The sequence below is a fragment of the Zalophus californianus genome, chromosome X (genome assembly GCF_009762305.2).
Source record: "Zalophus californianus isolate mZalCal1 chromosome X, mZalCal1.pri.v2, whole genome shotgun sequence".
Classification (NCBI taxonomy): Eukaryota; Metazoa; Chordata; class Mammalia; order Carnivora; family Otariidae; genus Zalophus; species Zalophus californianus.
Genome location: NC_045612.1, coordinates 87,445,477 through 87,462,850, shown reverse-complemented (window position 1 = coordinate 87,462,850; position 17,374 = coordinate 87,445,477). Strand labels below are relative to the sequence as shown.

General features: G+C 46.2%; 1 protein-coding gene and 1 non-coding gene across 2 annotated transcripts; both read left to right on the top strand.

The window, feature by feature from the left end:
• Positions 1-8,915: 8,915 nt before the first annotated feature.
• LOC113931647 lies at positions 8,916-9,017 on the top strand. Its single transcript, XR_003522808.1, has one exon. It is a non-coding gene; the product is annotated as a U6 spliceosomal RNA (small nuclear RNA).
• A 6,077-nt stretch (positions 9,018-15,094) lies between these two features.
• LOC113931007 (polyadenylate-binding protein 4-like) lies at positions 15,095-17,168 on the top strand. Its single transcript, XM_035725660.1, is given in 1 exon segment — positions 15,095-17,168. A coding segment is annotated over 1 exon segment (1,932 nt). The 5' UTR covers positions 15,095-15,220; the 3' UTR covers positions 17,153-17,168.
• The last annotated feature ends 206 nt before the right edge of the window (positions 17,169-17,374 follow it).

Below are 17,374 nucleotides of genomic sequence, written 5' to 3'. Positions count from 1 at the left end.
TTATGTTTTTGTACAGAGGTTGCTTTCCATAGACACACTTAACGATGCAGCAGAGTTGTTACACAGCCTGGTGGATAAGGCAGAGCCATGAGATGTCAGGAGCTGGGATCCCTGAGTCAAGGATTGGAGGAGAGCCACCTGCCCGTTAGAAATACACATTTTAAACTTTACTGCTTCCTGCAGTCAGCTCCCAGGGCTAAGATGAGGCAAATAAAGTGTCTAGAGTGCAGAATTAATTTTTTTTAAAGATTTTATTTTGGGGGCGCCTGGGTGGCTCAATGGGTTAAGCGTCTGCCTTCGGCTCAGGTCATGATCCCGGGGTCCTGGGATCGAGCCCCGCATCAGGCTCCCTGCTCCGCGGGAAGCCTGCTTCTCCCTCTCCCACTCCCCCTGCTTGTGTTCCCTCTCTCGCTGTGTCTCTCTCTGTCAAATAAATAAATAAAATCTTTAAAAAAAAACAAAAGATTTTATTTTTAAGTAATCTCTACACCCTCCAACGTGGGGCTCGAACTCACAACCCTGAGATCAGCGTCGTGTGCTCCACCAACTGAGCCCGCCAGGAGCCCCTAGAGTGCAGAATTTAAGGAGACACTTCAACTAATGAGTGGCTAAATGAAATGTGGTCTATCCCTATGATGGAACAGTATTCAGCCATAACAAAAAGAATGAAGTACTAATGCATGCTACAACGTGGATGAAACTCAAAGACATCACTCGATAGGGAGAACTTGAGGTTGCCAGGGAAGCCCAGAAGGAGCTGAAAAATGAAGACAACATAGAGAAGGCAAAGCTGAGGAATGCAGGGATTTCAAACCCCTGGATCCAGCCTTGTCCAAAGTCAAACTATGCCTGAACTTCTTGGTTGTATGCTGTGGGTCCGGAATTCAGAAGAGCAGCGATAATGGCTTATCTCTGCTCCTCTTTATCTGGGGTCTCAGCTGGAAGACCGGGAGGCCGAAGACCGGGTCACCTGAAGAGTCCCTCACCAGTGTGGGAGCTGATGCTGTTTGTAGCCCACGCATCACTTCCTCTCCACATGGGCCTTTCCCCACAGTTGTTTTGGGCTTCCTCACAGCATGGTGGCTGGGTTCCAAGTCCAAGTGTCCTGAAAGAAAGGCAGGTGGAAGTTGGATCATCTTCATGACCTAGTTTTGAAAGTTATGTAGCATCACTTCCCCTGAACCCAAGGCATTGAGGTCATCACAAGGTCCTGCCCAGGTTCAAATGGAGAAGAAATAAGATGCCGGGGTTTTTGTTTTTTTTTTTAAGATTTTATTTATTTATTTGACAGAGAGAGAGAGAGAGAGTTAGAGAAAGCACAAGCAGGGGGAGCAGCAGAGGGAGAGGGAGAAGCAGACTCCCCGCTGAGCAGGGAGCCCGACGTGGAAGGCAGATGCTTAACCAACTGAGCCACACAGGCACCCCAAGATTCTGTTTCTTGATGGGGAGTGACATGGTTCTGGAAAAGCAGATGGGACCAGAAATATTGCTGTGACCATTTTTGGAAATTATAATCTGCCACACTAACCACATAAGATACCAGGCAATTTGTTTTACCTCTCTGGGCCTCAGTTTCCTCATCAGTAATGTGAAGATAATAGGGGCGCCTGGGTGGCTCAGTCATTGAGCGTCTGCCTTCGGCTCAGGTCGTGATCCCAGGCTCCTGGGATCGAGCCCCACATCGGGCTCCCTGCTCGGTGGGAAGCCTGCCTCTCCCTCTCCCACTCCCCCTGCTTGTGTTCCCTCTCTCACTGTCTCTCTCTGTCAAATAAATAAATGAAATCTTTTAAAAGAAAAAGTAATGTGAAGATAATAATAATGTCTATAGTGTAGAGAGAGAATCACATGAGATAATGCATATAATGGACTTAGCATAGTGCCTGCAACATGACACGTGCTCAGTGAAAATTAGAAGTTATTGTCAACAGGGGCACCTGGGTGGCTCTGTCAGTTAAGCATCCGAATCTGGATTTCAGCTCAGGTCATGATCTCGAGGTCATGGGATCTAGCTCCACGTCCAGCTCTGTGCTCAGCGTGGAGTCGGCTTGAGGGTCTCTCCCTCTGCCCCTCCCACCTGCTCACACTCCTGCTCTTTCTCAAATAAATAAATAAAAATCTTTATTTAAAAAAGAAGGTATTGTCAAATATCACTATCATTGAACAATCAGGTATCTTGGTACAGCTGAAATAGGATGTTGTGGGTTGAATTGTGTCCCCCCCAGAAAGATACAGTTGACCCTTGAACAACAACACAGGGATTCAGGGCCCCAATCCCCTGCAGAGTTGAAAATCCATGTATAGGGACGCCTGGGTGTCTCAGTCAGTTAAGTGACTGCCTTCGGCTCAGGTCATGATCCCAAGGCCTTGGGATTGAGTCCCACATCGGGCTCCTTGCTCAGCAGGGAGCCTGCTTCTCCCCCTGCCTGCCACTCTCTCTCTCTCTCTCTGACAAATAAATAAATAAAATCTTTTAAAAAAGAAAATCTATGTATAACTTTTGACTCCCCCAAAACTTAACTACTAATAGCCTACTGTTGGCCAGAAACCTTACTGATAACATAAACAGTCAATTAATATATATTTTGTATGTCCTATGTATTATATACTGTATTTTTACAATCAAATAAAGAAAAGAAAACGTTATTAAGAAAATCATAAGTAAGAGAAAACACATTTACAGTGCTGTCCTTTTTTATCAAAAACATCTGGGGGCACCTGGCTGGCTCAGTGGGAAGAGCATGTGAGTCTTGGTCTCAGGGTTGTGAGTTCAAGCCCCACGTTGGGTGTAGAGATTATGTAAATAAATAAATAAACTTTTAAAAATTAAAAAAAGAGACACACACACACACACACACACACACACACACACACACACAGAGGAAAGAGTCACGTGACAATAGAGAGAGAAATCAGAACATTACATCTGCCAGCTAGGAAGCACCAAAGATTGCTGGGAGCCACTGGAAGCTGGAAGGGGCAAGAAAGGATCCCCCTCGGGCGCCTGGATGGCTCAGTTGGTTAAGCGACTGCCTTCGGCTCAGGTCATTATCCTGGAGTCCCGGGATCGAGTCCTACATCGGGCTCCCCGCTCAGCAGGGAGTCTGCTTCTCCCTCTGACCCTCCCCCCTCTCATGCTCTCTCTCTCTCATTCTCTCTCTCAAATAAATAAATAAATAAAATCTTAAAAAAAAAAACACTAAAACCTTTAAAAAAAAAAAAGAAAGGATCCCCCTCTGAGAGCCTTCAGAGGGAGCATGGCTCTGCCAACACCTTGATTTCAGACTTCTAACCTCCAGAACCATTAAATAATACATTTCTGTTGTTTTAAGAAAAAAAAAAAAAGAATCGGCAGACTTTTACTGGGAGCCTGCTCTGTGCCAGGCACTGGAAATAAGATGGCGCCTTGGGTAAGGACCCTGCCCCTGAGGAGCTGACAGCAATTCCCACAGTTAAAGCAATAAATGGAGGGGCTTTGAGAATGATGGTGTGGTGCTATGTAGAAGATGCTTTGCGTCCGGGGACCCCCAAGACCCACCCCCAGCCAGGTTCGATGATTCACTCTGAGTGACTCCATGTAGTTGTACTCGTGGCTATGATTTTTTTTTAAGATTTTATTTATTTATTTGTCAGAGAGAGCACAAGCAGGGCGTGCGGCAGGCAGAGAGAGAGGGAGAAGCAGGCTCCCGACATGGGACTCGATCCCAGGACCCTGGGATCACGACCTGAGCCGAAGGCAGACGCTTAACCAACTGAGCCACCCAGGTGTCCCCTCATGGCTAAGATTTATGACAGCAAAAGGACACAAAGCACAATCGGCAAAAGGAAAAGGTGCATGGGGCCAGGTCTAGAGGGAGCCAGGAACAAGCTTCTAAGACCCTTCTCCCAGTGCAGTCACACAAGACATGCTTAATTCTTCCAGCAATGAACTGTGACAACACATGTGACATTGTCTATAGGGAAACTCACCTGAGCCTGATAGTCCAAGACTTTTATCAGGAGCCAGCCATGCAGGCAACCTCTGGCTAGCATGTACAAAAGTCCCAGATCCCAAGAAGGAAAGCAGGTGTTCAGCATAAACCACAGTGTTTGTAGGAACAGTTTAGGCACAGTGAGCCACTCATCATTTAGGGACTGGTGAGAACCCTCCCAAAATCTGAGTTCTCAGATGCCACCTGTATCAGTCAGCTCAGGCTGCCGTACAGGATACCACGGACTGGGCAGCTTAAACAACAGAAAGTTATTTTATCACAGTTCTGGAGGCTAGAAGTCCAAGGTCAAGGTGTCACCGACGTTGGTTTCTGGGGAGAACTCTCTTCTTTGCTTATAGACAGCCATCTTCTTTTTAAAAAAAAAAGATTTTATTGTGTACCTGGGTGATTCAGGCGGTTAGGTGTCTGCCTTTGGCTCGGGTCATGATCCCAGGGTCCTGAGATAGGGCCCGGAGTCCGGCTCCTTGCTCGGCCGGGGGCCTGCTTCTCCCTCTCCCTCTGCCTCTCCCCCTGCTTGTGAGAGAGAGAGAGCACAAGCAGGGGGAGAGGCAGAGGGAGAGGTAGACTCCCCGCTGAGCAGGGAGCCTGACATGGGGTTCAATCCAACGACCCCAAGGTCATGACCTGAGCCGAAGGCAGACAGTTAACTGAGCCACCCAGATGCCCCAAGTTTTTTTTAATTTATTTAAGTAATCTCTACATCCAACATGGGGCTTGAACTCACAACCACAAGATCAAGAGTTGCACACTCTTCCGACTGAGCCAGCCAGGTGCCCCCGGAGAGATCTCTTCATATAAGGACACCAGTCCTATTGGATTAGAGCCCTGTTTATGACCTTATTTAACCTTAATTACCTCCTTAAAGGTTCCATCTCCAAATAAAGTCACATTGGGGGGTTAGGGCTTCAACATATGAATTTGGGCAGGGGGTTGGGGGACACAATTCAGTTCATAACACTAACCAAAGGTCAACCTTGCAAGCTGGTCTTTCTAAGGACAAGCAGTCTCTAGAGTCTCCAGACTGCTATGTTAACTCTTTCCTGCGGAGGCTCCACACCAGATTCTAGAAGCCTTGAAATGGTTGCCAATTACATTGTTCCCTGGGAGGAAGGGGGCCACATTTGGTGCTTGTAATATAAAGATTTTTTTAAAAGTAATCTCTACACCCAGCGTGGGGCCCGAACTCACAACCCCAGGATCAAGAGTCGTGTGCTCCACCGACTGAGCCCGCCAGGCACCCTGGTGCTTGTAATCTAGATTACAATAGCTCTTTCCCTCTGTATTGAGAAAGTTCCTGCCACCTTGACCACAACTATGAGACCAGAAGTTGATGTGTGAGCAGAAGGCAGCCTTACCGGACACAACCTAACAACTCACCCCCAAAAAGGGACATGCGTATTGGGGTGGCAGTGATCAAAACCTCCTTTTGAGAAGTGACATGCAAGGGAGGCATGGTAGACAGCAGTTGATGACCACGAGCTTTGGAGAAAGACAGCGAAGTTCAAGCTGGATTGGACTTGTGGCTCTGAAGCTTTTATCAACATGACCCGTGCTGCTATTTAATAAATATTTGAAGAAAGTTTTATTTTTTAAAAAGATTTTATTTTTTTTAAAGATTTTATTTATTTACTTGACAGAGAGAGAGAAAAAGAGAGAGGGAGCACAAGCAGGGGCAGTGGGAGAGGGAGAAGCAGTCTTCCCGCGGAGCAGGGAGCCAATGCGGGGCTCGATCCCAGGACCCTGGGATCATGACCTGAGCCGAAGGCAGACGCTTAACGACTGAGCCACCCAGGCGCCCCTAAAAGGATTTTATTTTTAAGTAACCTCCACACCCAATGTGGGGCTTGAACCTACAACCCTGAGTTCAAGAGTCACACGCTCTACTGAGTCAGGCTGGTGCCCCAATATTTGAAGAATGCTTTAAATGGATGTTGTTTACCCTTGGTGAAATTAACTTGTCAAGTCTCAGTTTCATCATCTGTAAAACTTACGATGATAATAATATTCTCACAAAATTGTTCAATACGTTCAAGGATTAAAGTGCTGCTCCTGATGCCTGACTCAAGGTATGTGCTGAAAAGAAAGACAACTAGCATTAAATATAAATAGGGGATGATGGCCAGTGAACTATGGGTCATACGAATGCTGGTAATTTCCCAATGATGCTGAGCCATCCTGGGGCTGCACTAAGCCACCAGCTTTGGAAGCAATGGAATTCCAAATGGCCGGGCGATGATGAGACAATAAGAACCTTCCCGACCTTACTGTATGTTCTCATGGATCCTTGTAACAAATCTCCAGCACTAACCATGTGTTTAGATTCGTAGTAGTTGGATTCTTGGAAGCCTAAAGAAAAGGAGCACATAAATAAACACTCAATGACACCATATCGGATGGCCAAAAAGCAAAAAATGACCTAGTTCAGAATTTAGCCCTGGAGAAACAGAATGACTCCAGAAGCACTTATAATGCTAAATGGGACAGTTCATAATAATGCTCCAACTGTCATAAATCTGTATGTACTGAGTAGTAGAATGGCAAGATGTAAAATGTGTAACTTCAGGAAATGCAAGAAATAAATGATGGAAACACAACAGCAGTAGGAGGCTTTATATTAATCAGCCTAGGATAGATGTAGTAGACACAGCAAAAATTGCACAATTAGGGGCACCTGGCTGGCTCTGTTGGAAGAAGATGCAACTCTTGATCTCGGGGTTGTGAGTTCAAGCCCCACGTTGGGTGTAGAGATTACTAAAATATATATGTGTGTGTGTCTTATAGTCAGTGACTATGGAACATTAAAAATTATTGACCCTCATATTAGGCCACAAGGAAAAGTTCACTAAATTCCAGAAAAGAGAATGGATACACACCACGTTCTCTGACCATAGTGCAATCAACTTAGATTCTTTTTTAATAGCTCAGAAAAAAACTTTAAAAAATATCTCTTAAACAACTCTTGCACCAATGGAACAATACACCAAAATTTGCAAGAAATCTAGAATAATAAGATCTAAAATTTCTCTGTAATGAAAACATTACATATCCAAGTGTACAGGGTATATAGCTAAATGGGGTCCCAGAGCAAAATTCACAGTTTAAGATATACTATACAAGATATCGTTAAGAAATTTCTAAACGACTAAATACACCCAAACCAAAATCAATAGACAAGTGATAAGCTGGGAGAAACACTTGCAGTATGCGAAAGACCGCAAAGGGTGCGATGTTGTGATTTATAAGGAATTTGGTCATTCTTTTCTCACAAACATTTGGTCTTTGTCCACAGTTCCTGAATCACAGCTCCCCAGAGCCTTGGAATTTCCTAAGTCGGGGAAGTGATAAATGTATCTTTTGTTATGTTAAGGAGGGGACTTTGGAAAACACCTTAGGATGGGGGCTGGTTGCTGGGGGAACCAACAGGTGTTTAGAGGGCTGGAAATTTCAGCCTCTTCCCCCCGCCCCCCCGACTTCCGGGGATGAGGAAGGAGCTGGAGATCGAGTGCAAGCACCAACATCAGAGCTTTAATCAATCATCTGTATGTAATGAGGTCTCCATAAAAACCTAAAAGAACGGGGTTCAGGGAGCTTCCGGGTTGGTGAACGCATGGAAATTTGGGGAGAGCGGCGTGCTCAGAAGGCTTGGAAGCTCTGACGCTTTCCCCCATACCTCGGCCCTATGTATCTCTAACATCCAGCTATTCCTGAGTTATATGCTTCCATAATAAACCAGTGATCTAGTGAGTAAAATCTTTCTCTGAGTTCTGTGAGCCGCTCTTGCAAATTAATGGAATCCAAGGAAGAGATGGTGGGACCCTCCGATTTGTAGCTGGTTGGTCAGAAGCACAGGTGATCCTGGACTTCTGACTGGTATCTGCCTTTGTGGTCGGGGTGCGGTCTCCTGGGATTGAGGCCTGAATCTGTGGACTCCGATGCTATTTCTGGGTAGATAGTGTCAAAATCGAGCTGAAATTGTGGACACTCAGCTGGTGTCCGGAGAATTGCCTGTTGGATGCATGCAGTGGATTTGGGTCCAACACCCAAAAGAATGAGCTGCCTTTGTTAATTTATAAATCAATAAGAAAAGACAAAAAGTGAATAGAGATGGACAAAAGATATGAATGGAAAGTTCACGAAAAAGGAGAATAGACAAAAACACATGAAAATATGCTCAATTTCATTCATAAGTGAAGAAACTCTAACCGATGCGATATTCTTTTTATTTGTCAGATTGATAAAAATGTATATGTTTCATAATATCCAGTGTAGACAAAGGTATGAGGAAACATGACGAGGATATCAGGCAGAAGTATAAACCTGAACAAGAGTTTTGGAGGAAGTGCTTGGAGGAAGTTTGGCAATATTTATCAAAGTTTTATATTTGTATACATTATGATCCAGGAATTCCATTGCTAGGAAGTTACTTTTTATTTGATTTGATTTTGTTTATTTTGTTTAAAAAATATTTTATTGATTTATTTGTCAGAGAAAGAGAGAGAGCGCAAGCAGGGTGAGCGGCAGGCAGAGGGAGAAGCAGGCTCCCCACGGAGCAAGGAGCCTGAGATCATGACCTGAGCTGAAGACAGATGGTTAACTGACTGAGCCACCCAGGCGCCCCGGAAGCTACTTTTTAAATTGACTTTTGAAAAAGTAGCTGTATATATGTCTTTAATATGAGGGTTAACCAAAATTATATACATAGCTGTTTTTTAGAAAGTCAATAAAGGGGCGGCTGGGTGGCTCAGTTGGTTAAGCATCTGCCTTTGGCTCAGGTCAGGATCCCAGGGTCCTGGGATGGAGCTCGGCTTTGGGCTCCCTGCTCTGGGGGGAGCCTGCTTCCCCCTCTGCCTGCCACTCCCCCTGCTTGTGCTCTCTCTCTTTCTCTCTATCAAATAAATAAAATCTTTAAAATAGATAGTCAATAAAGTGCTCACTTGAGCAGCACATATACTAAAATTGGAACAATAGAGATTAGCGTGGCCCCTGAGCAATGAACACACACAAATTCATGAAGCATTTCATATATATTATGAAAAAGAAAACCACAGGCCCTAAATGGCGTCACTTATATTAAGGCCCCATCAGTAAACCAAGACTTCACACCTAACCTAACTGCAGTTTCAGCCCTCCCAAAACGTCCTTTAACAAACAGTCAACATGAGAATTTCCTGGTCAGCAATAGGAAATTTACTGATAGACCTCTTCCATTCCCCTTAGGCGGGTGACCTTGCCTGAAACAATGGTTCTTTGCTAATAATTTCCTTTTCTCCACTCCCTCTCTGCCTTCAAAAACCTTTCCTTTTCTGTAACCCTTTGGAGCTCCCCTCTACTTGCTAGACAGGATGCTGCCCAATTCATGAATCAATTAATAAAGCCAATTAGATCTTTAAAATGCACTCAGTTGAATTTTTGTTATTTAACAATATAAAAAAGTGATAAAAGAATTGAAAGTCTGTTAAAAAAGTAAGATAAAATGGCTTCTTATGGGATGACGGGAAAGACTGAAGAGGGAAGAGACAGTAGAAGGTAGATTTCTCTGAAATATACCATACTGCTGTTGAGTTTGGAACCATGTATATATAATAATCATATTATATAATTATATTCTATTTTACAAGGCTTGTCATACCCCAAAGCAAGGAAATTATTGAAGACTACTTCAGTCATATCAACCAAGTTTAAAAGGCTCCCAGCAGGGGTACCTGGGTTAAGCGCCCGACTCTGATTTCGGCTCAGGTCATGATCTCAGGGTCTTGTGATCAAGCCCCACGTGGGGCTGTGCACTCAGTGTGGAGTCTGCTTGAGATTCTCTCCCTCCCACTTCTTCTGACCCTCTCCCTGCTTGTGCTTGCTCTATCTCTCTCTAAAATAAATAAATAAAGTCTTGGGCGCCTGGGTGGCTCAGTTGGTTGAGCGACTGCCCTCGGCTCAGGTCATGATCCTGGAGTCCTGGGATCGAGTCCCGCATCGGGCTCCCTGCTCAGCGGGGAGTCTGCTTCTCCCTCTGACCTTCCCTCTCGTGCTCTCTATCTCTCATTCTCTCTCTCAAATAAATAAATAAAATCTTTAATAAATAAATAAATAAATAAATAAATAAAGTCTTAAAAAATAAAAGTAAAAAACATAAAAGGCTCCCATTGGCTAAAGATGGGTCAATCTGGGCACCAAAAAGAAAAATAACTGCAACGGATTGAAATACATCAACTAGCCACGAGATCATAATGATGCTAAAAAAAATGTCATTGGCCACCTCTGGAGGATGCTAGTGAACCACTGTATTCTTCTTTTTTTAAAGATTTTATTTCTTTATTTGAGAGAGAGAGAGAGAGAGACAGAAACAGAGCATGAGCAGCGGGGAGGAGGCAGAGGGAGAGGGAGAAGCAGACTCCCTGCTGAGCAGGGAGCCAGACATGGGGCTCGATCCCAGGACCCTGAGATCATGACCAGAGCCGAAGGCAAATGCTCAACCGACTGAGCCACCCAGGCGCCCCCCACTGTATTATTCTGAAAGCTGGTAAATAAAGAGAGAAAAAGTACCTGACGATATTAAAGAATTATTGTTTAATTGTTGAGATAAGACAATGATGTATGGCTAACTTGTTCAAAAGAGTTATTGCTTATAGCAACATCTTGAAATGGTATCTGGGTTTGTTTCAAAGCAATACAATGGGGATGGAGAAGTCGGTCAAAGTATGAATGAAAGATTTTTTTTAAGATTTTATTTATTTATTTATTTATTTATTTAAGAGTGAGCGAGCGGCAGGGGGGCAGCAGAGGGAGAAGGAAAGGGAGAGGCAGAGAATCTCAAGCAGACTCATGTGCCGAGTGTGGTGTCCCACATGGGGCTCAATCTCACCACCCCAAGATCATGATCTGAACCAAAATCAAGAGTCAGACACTCAGCCGACTGAGCCACCCAGGCGCCTCAGCATGGTGACTTAGAATTCTATGTCATTTCTCGCAGAACTGAAAGGAATGTCTGGAGTCAGATAGCCTGGGTTCAAATCTCAGTTCTGCCATTTACTGTGTGGCTATGGGCAAGTTATTCAAACTCTCTGTGCTTCAGTTTCTTCATCTGCAAAATGGGAATTGTAGTACCTATCTCGTGGGTTGGTGTGAGGATTCATGAATTAACACGTTAAAAGTATTTACAACACAGAGTGCCTGGCACATCGTAGGCACTCGCTAAGCATTGGTTCTTGTGATTATACTTGTTGGGGTGTATCCTACAGGAAGACATGATGACGGATGAGGCAGGAGAAGTGGGTAGGATTGTAGGTTAAAGAAGGAGTGTGGCTTTTATGTGGCAGGAAGTCATTGAAGGGTTTTAAGCAACGCTCACAGCTAACACTGCGGATTGAGGACAGAAGCTTCATGTCTCACAAGTGGTTGCAACATGAATTTCCTACCTGTGCAATTAACTGCAAAATGCTTCAGGGCGAGTTGAAAACCTCCGACTGTGTTTACTAGAACCCTAGTCATTCCACATACATACAAAATGCAGTACCGCACTAATCCTAGTCTGTCTCAACTAGAAAAAGGAAAGCTAAACGTGGGCCAAGCTGCTATTTCCTTAACAGGAAGGTGTCATGGGCTTGGGAAATGACTTATAAGGGGTAACATGACTCAGGATCCATCTGAAGCTGGGACTTGCCAAACTTTAATAAGTCACATTTTGTGCAAGCTATATGTATATTGATTACATAACTGGAGTATGTTCTAGGAGTGTGTTCAAAGCTAGGTCTGATTAAGAGCACTATGCCTCTAAAAGGCACAATTCCAGGGGCACCCGGCTGGCTCAGTCAGTGGAATGTGTGACTCTTGATCTCAGGGTCGTGAGTTCGAGCCCCATGCTAGGTGTAGAGATTACTTAAAAATAAAATCTTTATTATGAACAAACAATGAATCATGGAACAGTGCACCAAAACAAATTATGTAATATATGGTGATTAACATAACAATAAAAAATCTAAAAAAAAAAATCTTTAGGGGCACCTGGGTGACTCAGTTGTTAGGCGTCTGCCTTTGGCTCAGGTCATGATCCCAGGGTCCTGGGATCGAGCCCCGCATCGGGCTCCCTGCTCAGCGGGACGCCTGCTTCTCCCTCTCCCACTCCCCCTGCTTGTGTTCCCTCTTTTGCTGTGTCTCTCTCCGGAAAGTAAATAAATAAAAATCTTTAAAAAAATAAATAAAAAGCATAATTCCAGTCGTCAGTTTTTATTTTGGCAAATTAGAAACATACCACAAGGGGTGCCTGGCTAGCTCAGTAGGGAGAGCGTGCGACTTTTGATCTCGGGCTTGTGGGTTCCAGCCCCACATTGGGTGTAGAGATTACTTAAATAAATATTTTTTTTAAAAAAAGAAAGAAACATTCCACAAGTTTAGAGAACAGCAAAAATGAACATTCTGGACCCATCACCCAACTCCAACCTGTCTGTACTCATGGCCAATCTTATTTCATCTATATCCCACCTACTATGCATGCCTCAGATTATTTTGAAGCAAATTCCAGACATCATATTATTTCATCTAGAATATGTCAGTATGTGTTTTTGAAAGATAAGGACTCTTTAGAAAACCTAACCTCAATACCATTTCTCATCTAAAAAAATAATAAGGGCGCCTGGGTGGCTGAGTTGGTTAACCGACTGCCTTCGGCTCAGGTCATGATCCTGGAGTCCCGGGATCGAGTCCCGCATCGGGCTCCCTGCTCAGCAGTGAGTCTGCTTCTCCCTCGGACCCTCCCCCCTCTCATGCTCTCTCTCTCTATCTCATTCTCTCTCTCAAATCAATAAATAAAATCTTTAAAAAAATAAATAATAATTTGGGGAGCCTGGGTGGCTCAGTCTTAGGTTAAGTGTCACTATCTCATGGGTCCTGGGTTAGATCCCCAGGTTGGGCGTCCTGGTCAGCGTGGAGTCTGCTTCTCCCTCTCCCTCTGCCCCTCCCCCGCTTATGCTCTCTCTCTCTCAAATAAATAAAACCTCAAAAAATTAATAATAATTTGTAAATAGCATCAAATACACAGTCAGCCTTCACATCGCCCTGATTTTGTATATATACTAGGGAAGGCTTTCATAAGGATGCTGTTTACTGGGACACCTGGGTGGCTCAGTTGGTTAAGCATCTGCCTTCAGCTGAGGTCATGTTCCCCGAGTCCTGGAATCGAGTCCCGCATCAGGCTCCCTGCTCAACAGGCACCCTACTTCTCCCTCTGCCTGCCGGTCCCCCTACTTGTTCGAGAGCTCTCTCTGACAAATAAATAAAATCTTTAAAAAAAAAGGATGCTGTGTACCTCCATAATTAGGCATGTAACTGTTAGTGATCGCTTTCTGGGATATTATCAATCACTGATGAGCAGAGGTTGGATCATTTATTCACAAAGGGTGGCAAAACGGAATGTTCTGATTCCCTTGTTCCTTCTTCTTTTATTAGCCCAAATATATCTATAAAGGAGAACTTCCCCTGGCCAACTCTTTGGTGTGTATAAGAAAAACAGGAGAGCTGCTCGATTCCTGCCTCCTCTTTACCAGTTTTCAGTATCAAGTGTTGTTTCCCTAAGCATCCTCTCAAGGAAAACCATGAGCTATTTTTATTTAAGGAGCTATTATTATTTATTCGTCAACTTGTGAGTTTCATATTGCTTTTAATTTTAATTCCAATAAATTAACATGCAGTGTTATAGTAGCTCCAGGCGTACAATATAGTGATTCAATAATTCCTATATATTTCTCAGTGCTCATCAAGGTAAGTGTACTCTTTAAATTTCACCTATCCCCCACCCACCGCCCCTCTGGTAGCCATCTGTTTGCTCTCTAGAGTTAATTAAGAGTCTAACTTGTGGGTTTTATTTTTTAAATTTGTATTATTTTTAAAAATATTTTATTTGGGGCGCCTGGGTGGCTCAGTTGGTTAAGCGACTGCCTTCGGTTCAGATCATGATCCTGGAGTCCCGGGATCGAGTCCCGCATCGGGCTCCCTGCTCAGCGGGGGGTCTGCTTCTCCCTCTGACCCTCTTCTCTCTCGTGCTGTCTCTCATTCTCTCTCTCAAATAAATAAATAAAATCTTTAAAAAATATATTTTATTTATTTGATACAGAAAGAGAGAGAGAGCACAAGCAGGGGGAGAAGGAGGCTGAGCAGCTAGCCCCGATGTGGGACTCGATCCCAGGACCCGGGGATCATGACCTGAGCCCAAGGCAGGTGCTTAACCGACTGAGCCACCCAGGCGCCCCTATTTTATTTTTTTTTTAAGATTTTATTTTTCGGACCAGCAGCGCCGGGGGCGGGCGAGTATAAATGGAGCGGTGGCTCCCCCCCGGCCGCCTCTCTCCGCCCTGGGTCGCTGCAGCCTCCGTCGCTTTCGGGCTGTAGCAGCCTGAAGGAAAACCAGGAAAAGATTCAAAAAAAATCCCAAAATGCTTTAAAACCTAAAAAAACAAAATGAGAGAGAGAGAGAAAGAAAAAAGCGCATCCTCCTCCGAGAACCCGCGGGCAAGTCACTTCTGCACGCTTCCGGCCTGCCCGCACCTGCCGCCGCCGCCGCCGCCGCACCTTGGCGCCCGTCGGTCCGGTGGGGAGCCGCCCACCCGCGTCCACACGCCTCCGCTCCGGCCGCCCCCGCGCCGCCTGGCAGCCCCGCGCCCGCCGCCCCCGCCCCCCGCGCGCCGGCCCCGGGCGCACCAAGTGTCCGCGCTGCCCTTCGCCGGCCCGGCGTGGGAGGAGGCTGCGTGCCCGGCCCCCGGGGGTTGCAGAGTTGGCGCCCACCAAGATTTGGCTTCTCTCTTGCCCTGGCTGCTGTAATATTAAACCGCCGGGAGCCCGCGGCCTATATTTATAGAGAAACGCGTGTCCCGGAGGCCGCCGTGGGCACCATTTGGTTGCCTCTTGGAGAGTTTTTATAATTTGGAGGGGAGTCCCCGTTTTAATACGTTATTTTTTATTTTCTTCTCTTTTGAAATTTGGAGCTTCAGACCAGGACAGCTGGAAATTACAAACTCCCAGGGAGGGCCATATTGTTTTTGAGAGCCTTTTGTCTGCGGTTTTGCAGTCTGGAACGAGCTGTCCCTGAACTCCCCCGTCTCTCCGAGCCTGCTCTGGCGTCTCTTAGCTTCACTCTGCCACCTGTGAGCCGCGGCGCGGGCCACGGCTCCGAGAAGAGCCCCTTTTGTCCTGTGTGGTCCCTATAAGAAGTTCTCCTGGCGGGGCTCGGGGTGGTGGGGGCTGGGGAGATGAACGCTGCGGCCAGCAGCTACCCCATGGCCTCCCTCTACGTGGGTGACCTGCACTCGGACGTCACCGAGGCCATGCTGTATGAAAAGTTCAGTCCTGCGGGGCCTGTGCTGTCCGTCCGGGTCTGCCGCGATCTGATTACCCGCAGCTCCCCGGGTTATGCCTACGTCAACTTCCAGCAGCCGGCTGACGCTGAGCGGGCCTTGGATATCATGAACTTTGATGTGATTAAGGGAAAGCCAATCAGTATCATGTGGTCTCAAAGGGATCCCTCTTTGAGAAAATTTGGTGTGGGAAACGTCTTCATCAAGAATCTGGGCAAATCTGTAGATAATAAGGCACTTTATGATACTTTTTCTGCTTTTGGAAACATTCTGTCTTGCAAGGTGGTGTGTGATGAGAACGGCTCTAAGGGTTATGCCTTTGTCCGCTTCGAGACGCAAGAGGCTGCTGACAAGGCCATCGAGAAGATGAACGGCATGTTCCTCAACGACCGCATAGGGTTTGTGGGCAGATTCAAGTCTCGAAAAGAGCGGGAAGCTGAGCTTGGAGCCAAAGAGTTCACCAATGTTTATATCAAAAACTTTGGGGAAGAGGTGGATGATGAGAGTCTGAAAGAGCTATTTAGCCAGTTTGGTAAGACCCTAAGTGTCAAGGTAATGAGAGATCCCAGTGGGAAATCCAAAGGCTTTGGCTTTGTGAGTTACAAAAAACACGAGGATGCCAATAAGGCCGTGGAAGAGTTAAATGGAAAAGAAATCAGTGGGAAAGTGATTTTTGTAGGCCGTGCCCTGAAGAAAGTGGAACGGCAGGCTGAGTTAAAGCGGAAATTTGAACAGCTAAAACAAGAGAGAATTAGTCAGTATCAGGGGGTGAATCTCTACCTTAAGAACTTGGATGACACCATTGATGATGAGAAGTTAAGGAAAGAGTTTTCTCCTTTTGGATCGATCACCAGTGCTAAGGTAATGTTGGAGGATGGGAGAAGCAAAGGGTTTGGCTTTGTCTGCTTCTCATCTCCTGAAGAGGTGACCAGAGCCGTCACCGAGATGAACGGACACGTCCTGGGCTCCAAGCCACTATATGTCGCCCTGGCCCAGAGGAAGGAAGAGCGAAAGGCTCACCTGACCAACCAGTACATGCAGCGGGTGGCTGGAATGCGAGCACTCCCTGCCAATGCCATCTTAAATCAGTTCCAGCCTGCAACCAGTGGTTACTTCGTGCCAGCAGTCCCACAGACCCAGGGAAGACCTCCATATTACACACCCAACCAGTTAGCACAGATGAGGCCTAACCCCCGCTGGCAGCAAGGTGGGAGACCGCAAGGCTTCCAAGGAATGCCAAGTGCTATACGCCAGTCTGGGCCTTGTCTGGCTCTTTGCCATGAGGCTCCAACAGGGTCTGAGTGCCCGGACCGCTTGGCTATGGGCTTTGACGGGGCTGGCACCGCCCAGCAAGGGCTGACTGACAGCTGCCAGTCTGGAGGTGTTCCCCCAGCCGTGCAGACCTTAGCACCTCGTGCTGTCGCTGCTACTGCCCCTCGGGCTGTCGCACCTTACAAATACGCCTCCAGTGTCCGCAGCCCTCACCCTGCCATCCAGCCCCTGCAGGCGCCGCAGCCTGCAGTCCATGTGCAGGGGCAGGAGCCCCTGACCGCCTCCATGCTGGCCGCAGCCCCCCCCCCCCCCCAGGAGCAGAAGTAGATGCTGGGAGAACGTTTGTTCCCGTTCATCCAAACCATGCATTCAAACCTGGCTGGGAAAATCGCGGGCATGCTGCTGGAGATCGACAGCGCTGAGCTGCTGCACATGCTCGAGTCCCCCGAGTCGCTCCGCTCCAAGGTGGATGAAGCTGTGGTGATTCTGCAGGCTCATCGTGCCAAGAAAGAAGCTGCCCAGAAGGTGGGCGCTGTTGCCGCTGCTACCTCTTAGCCAAGGAGAAACCGATTCAAAAGCCAAATAACCCCTCCTGGAATTCAGCTCCAGGTTTGAAGATTTCTAGCGTGTCCTATGGACCTCAACACCAAGAACCACAAATTGGAAATTTAATAGGTCATTTTGTATCAAAAGGTCAATTATGAAGCACCTAGACTTTTTCAGTTAAAAGAATATATTCTCTGGGTTCTGCTATGGCCCAGACAGTGTTAACTTTTT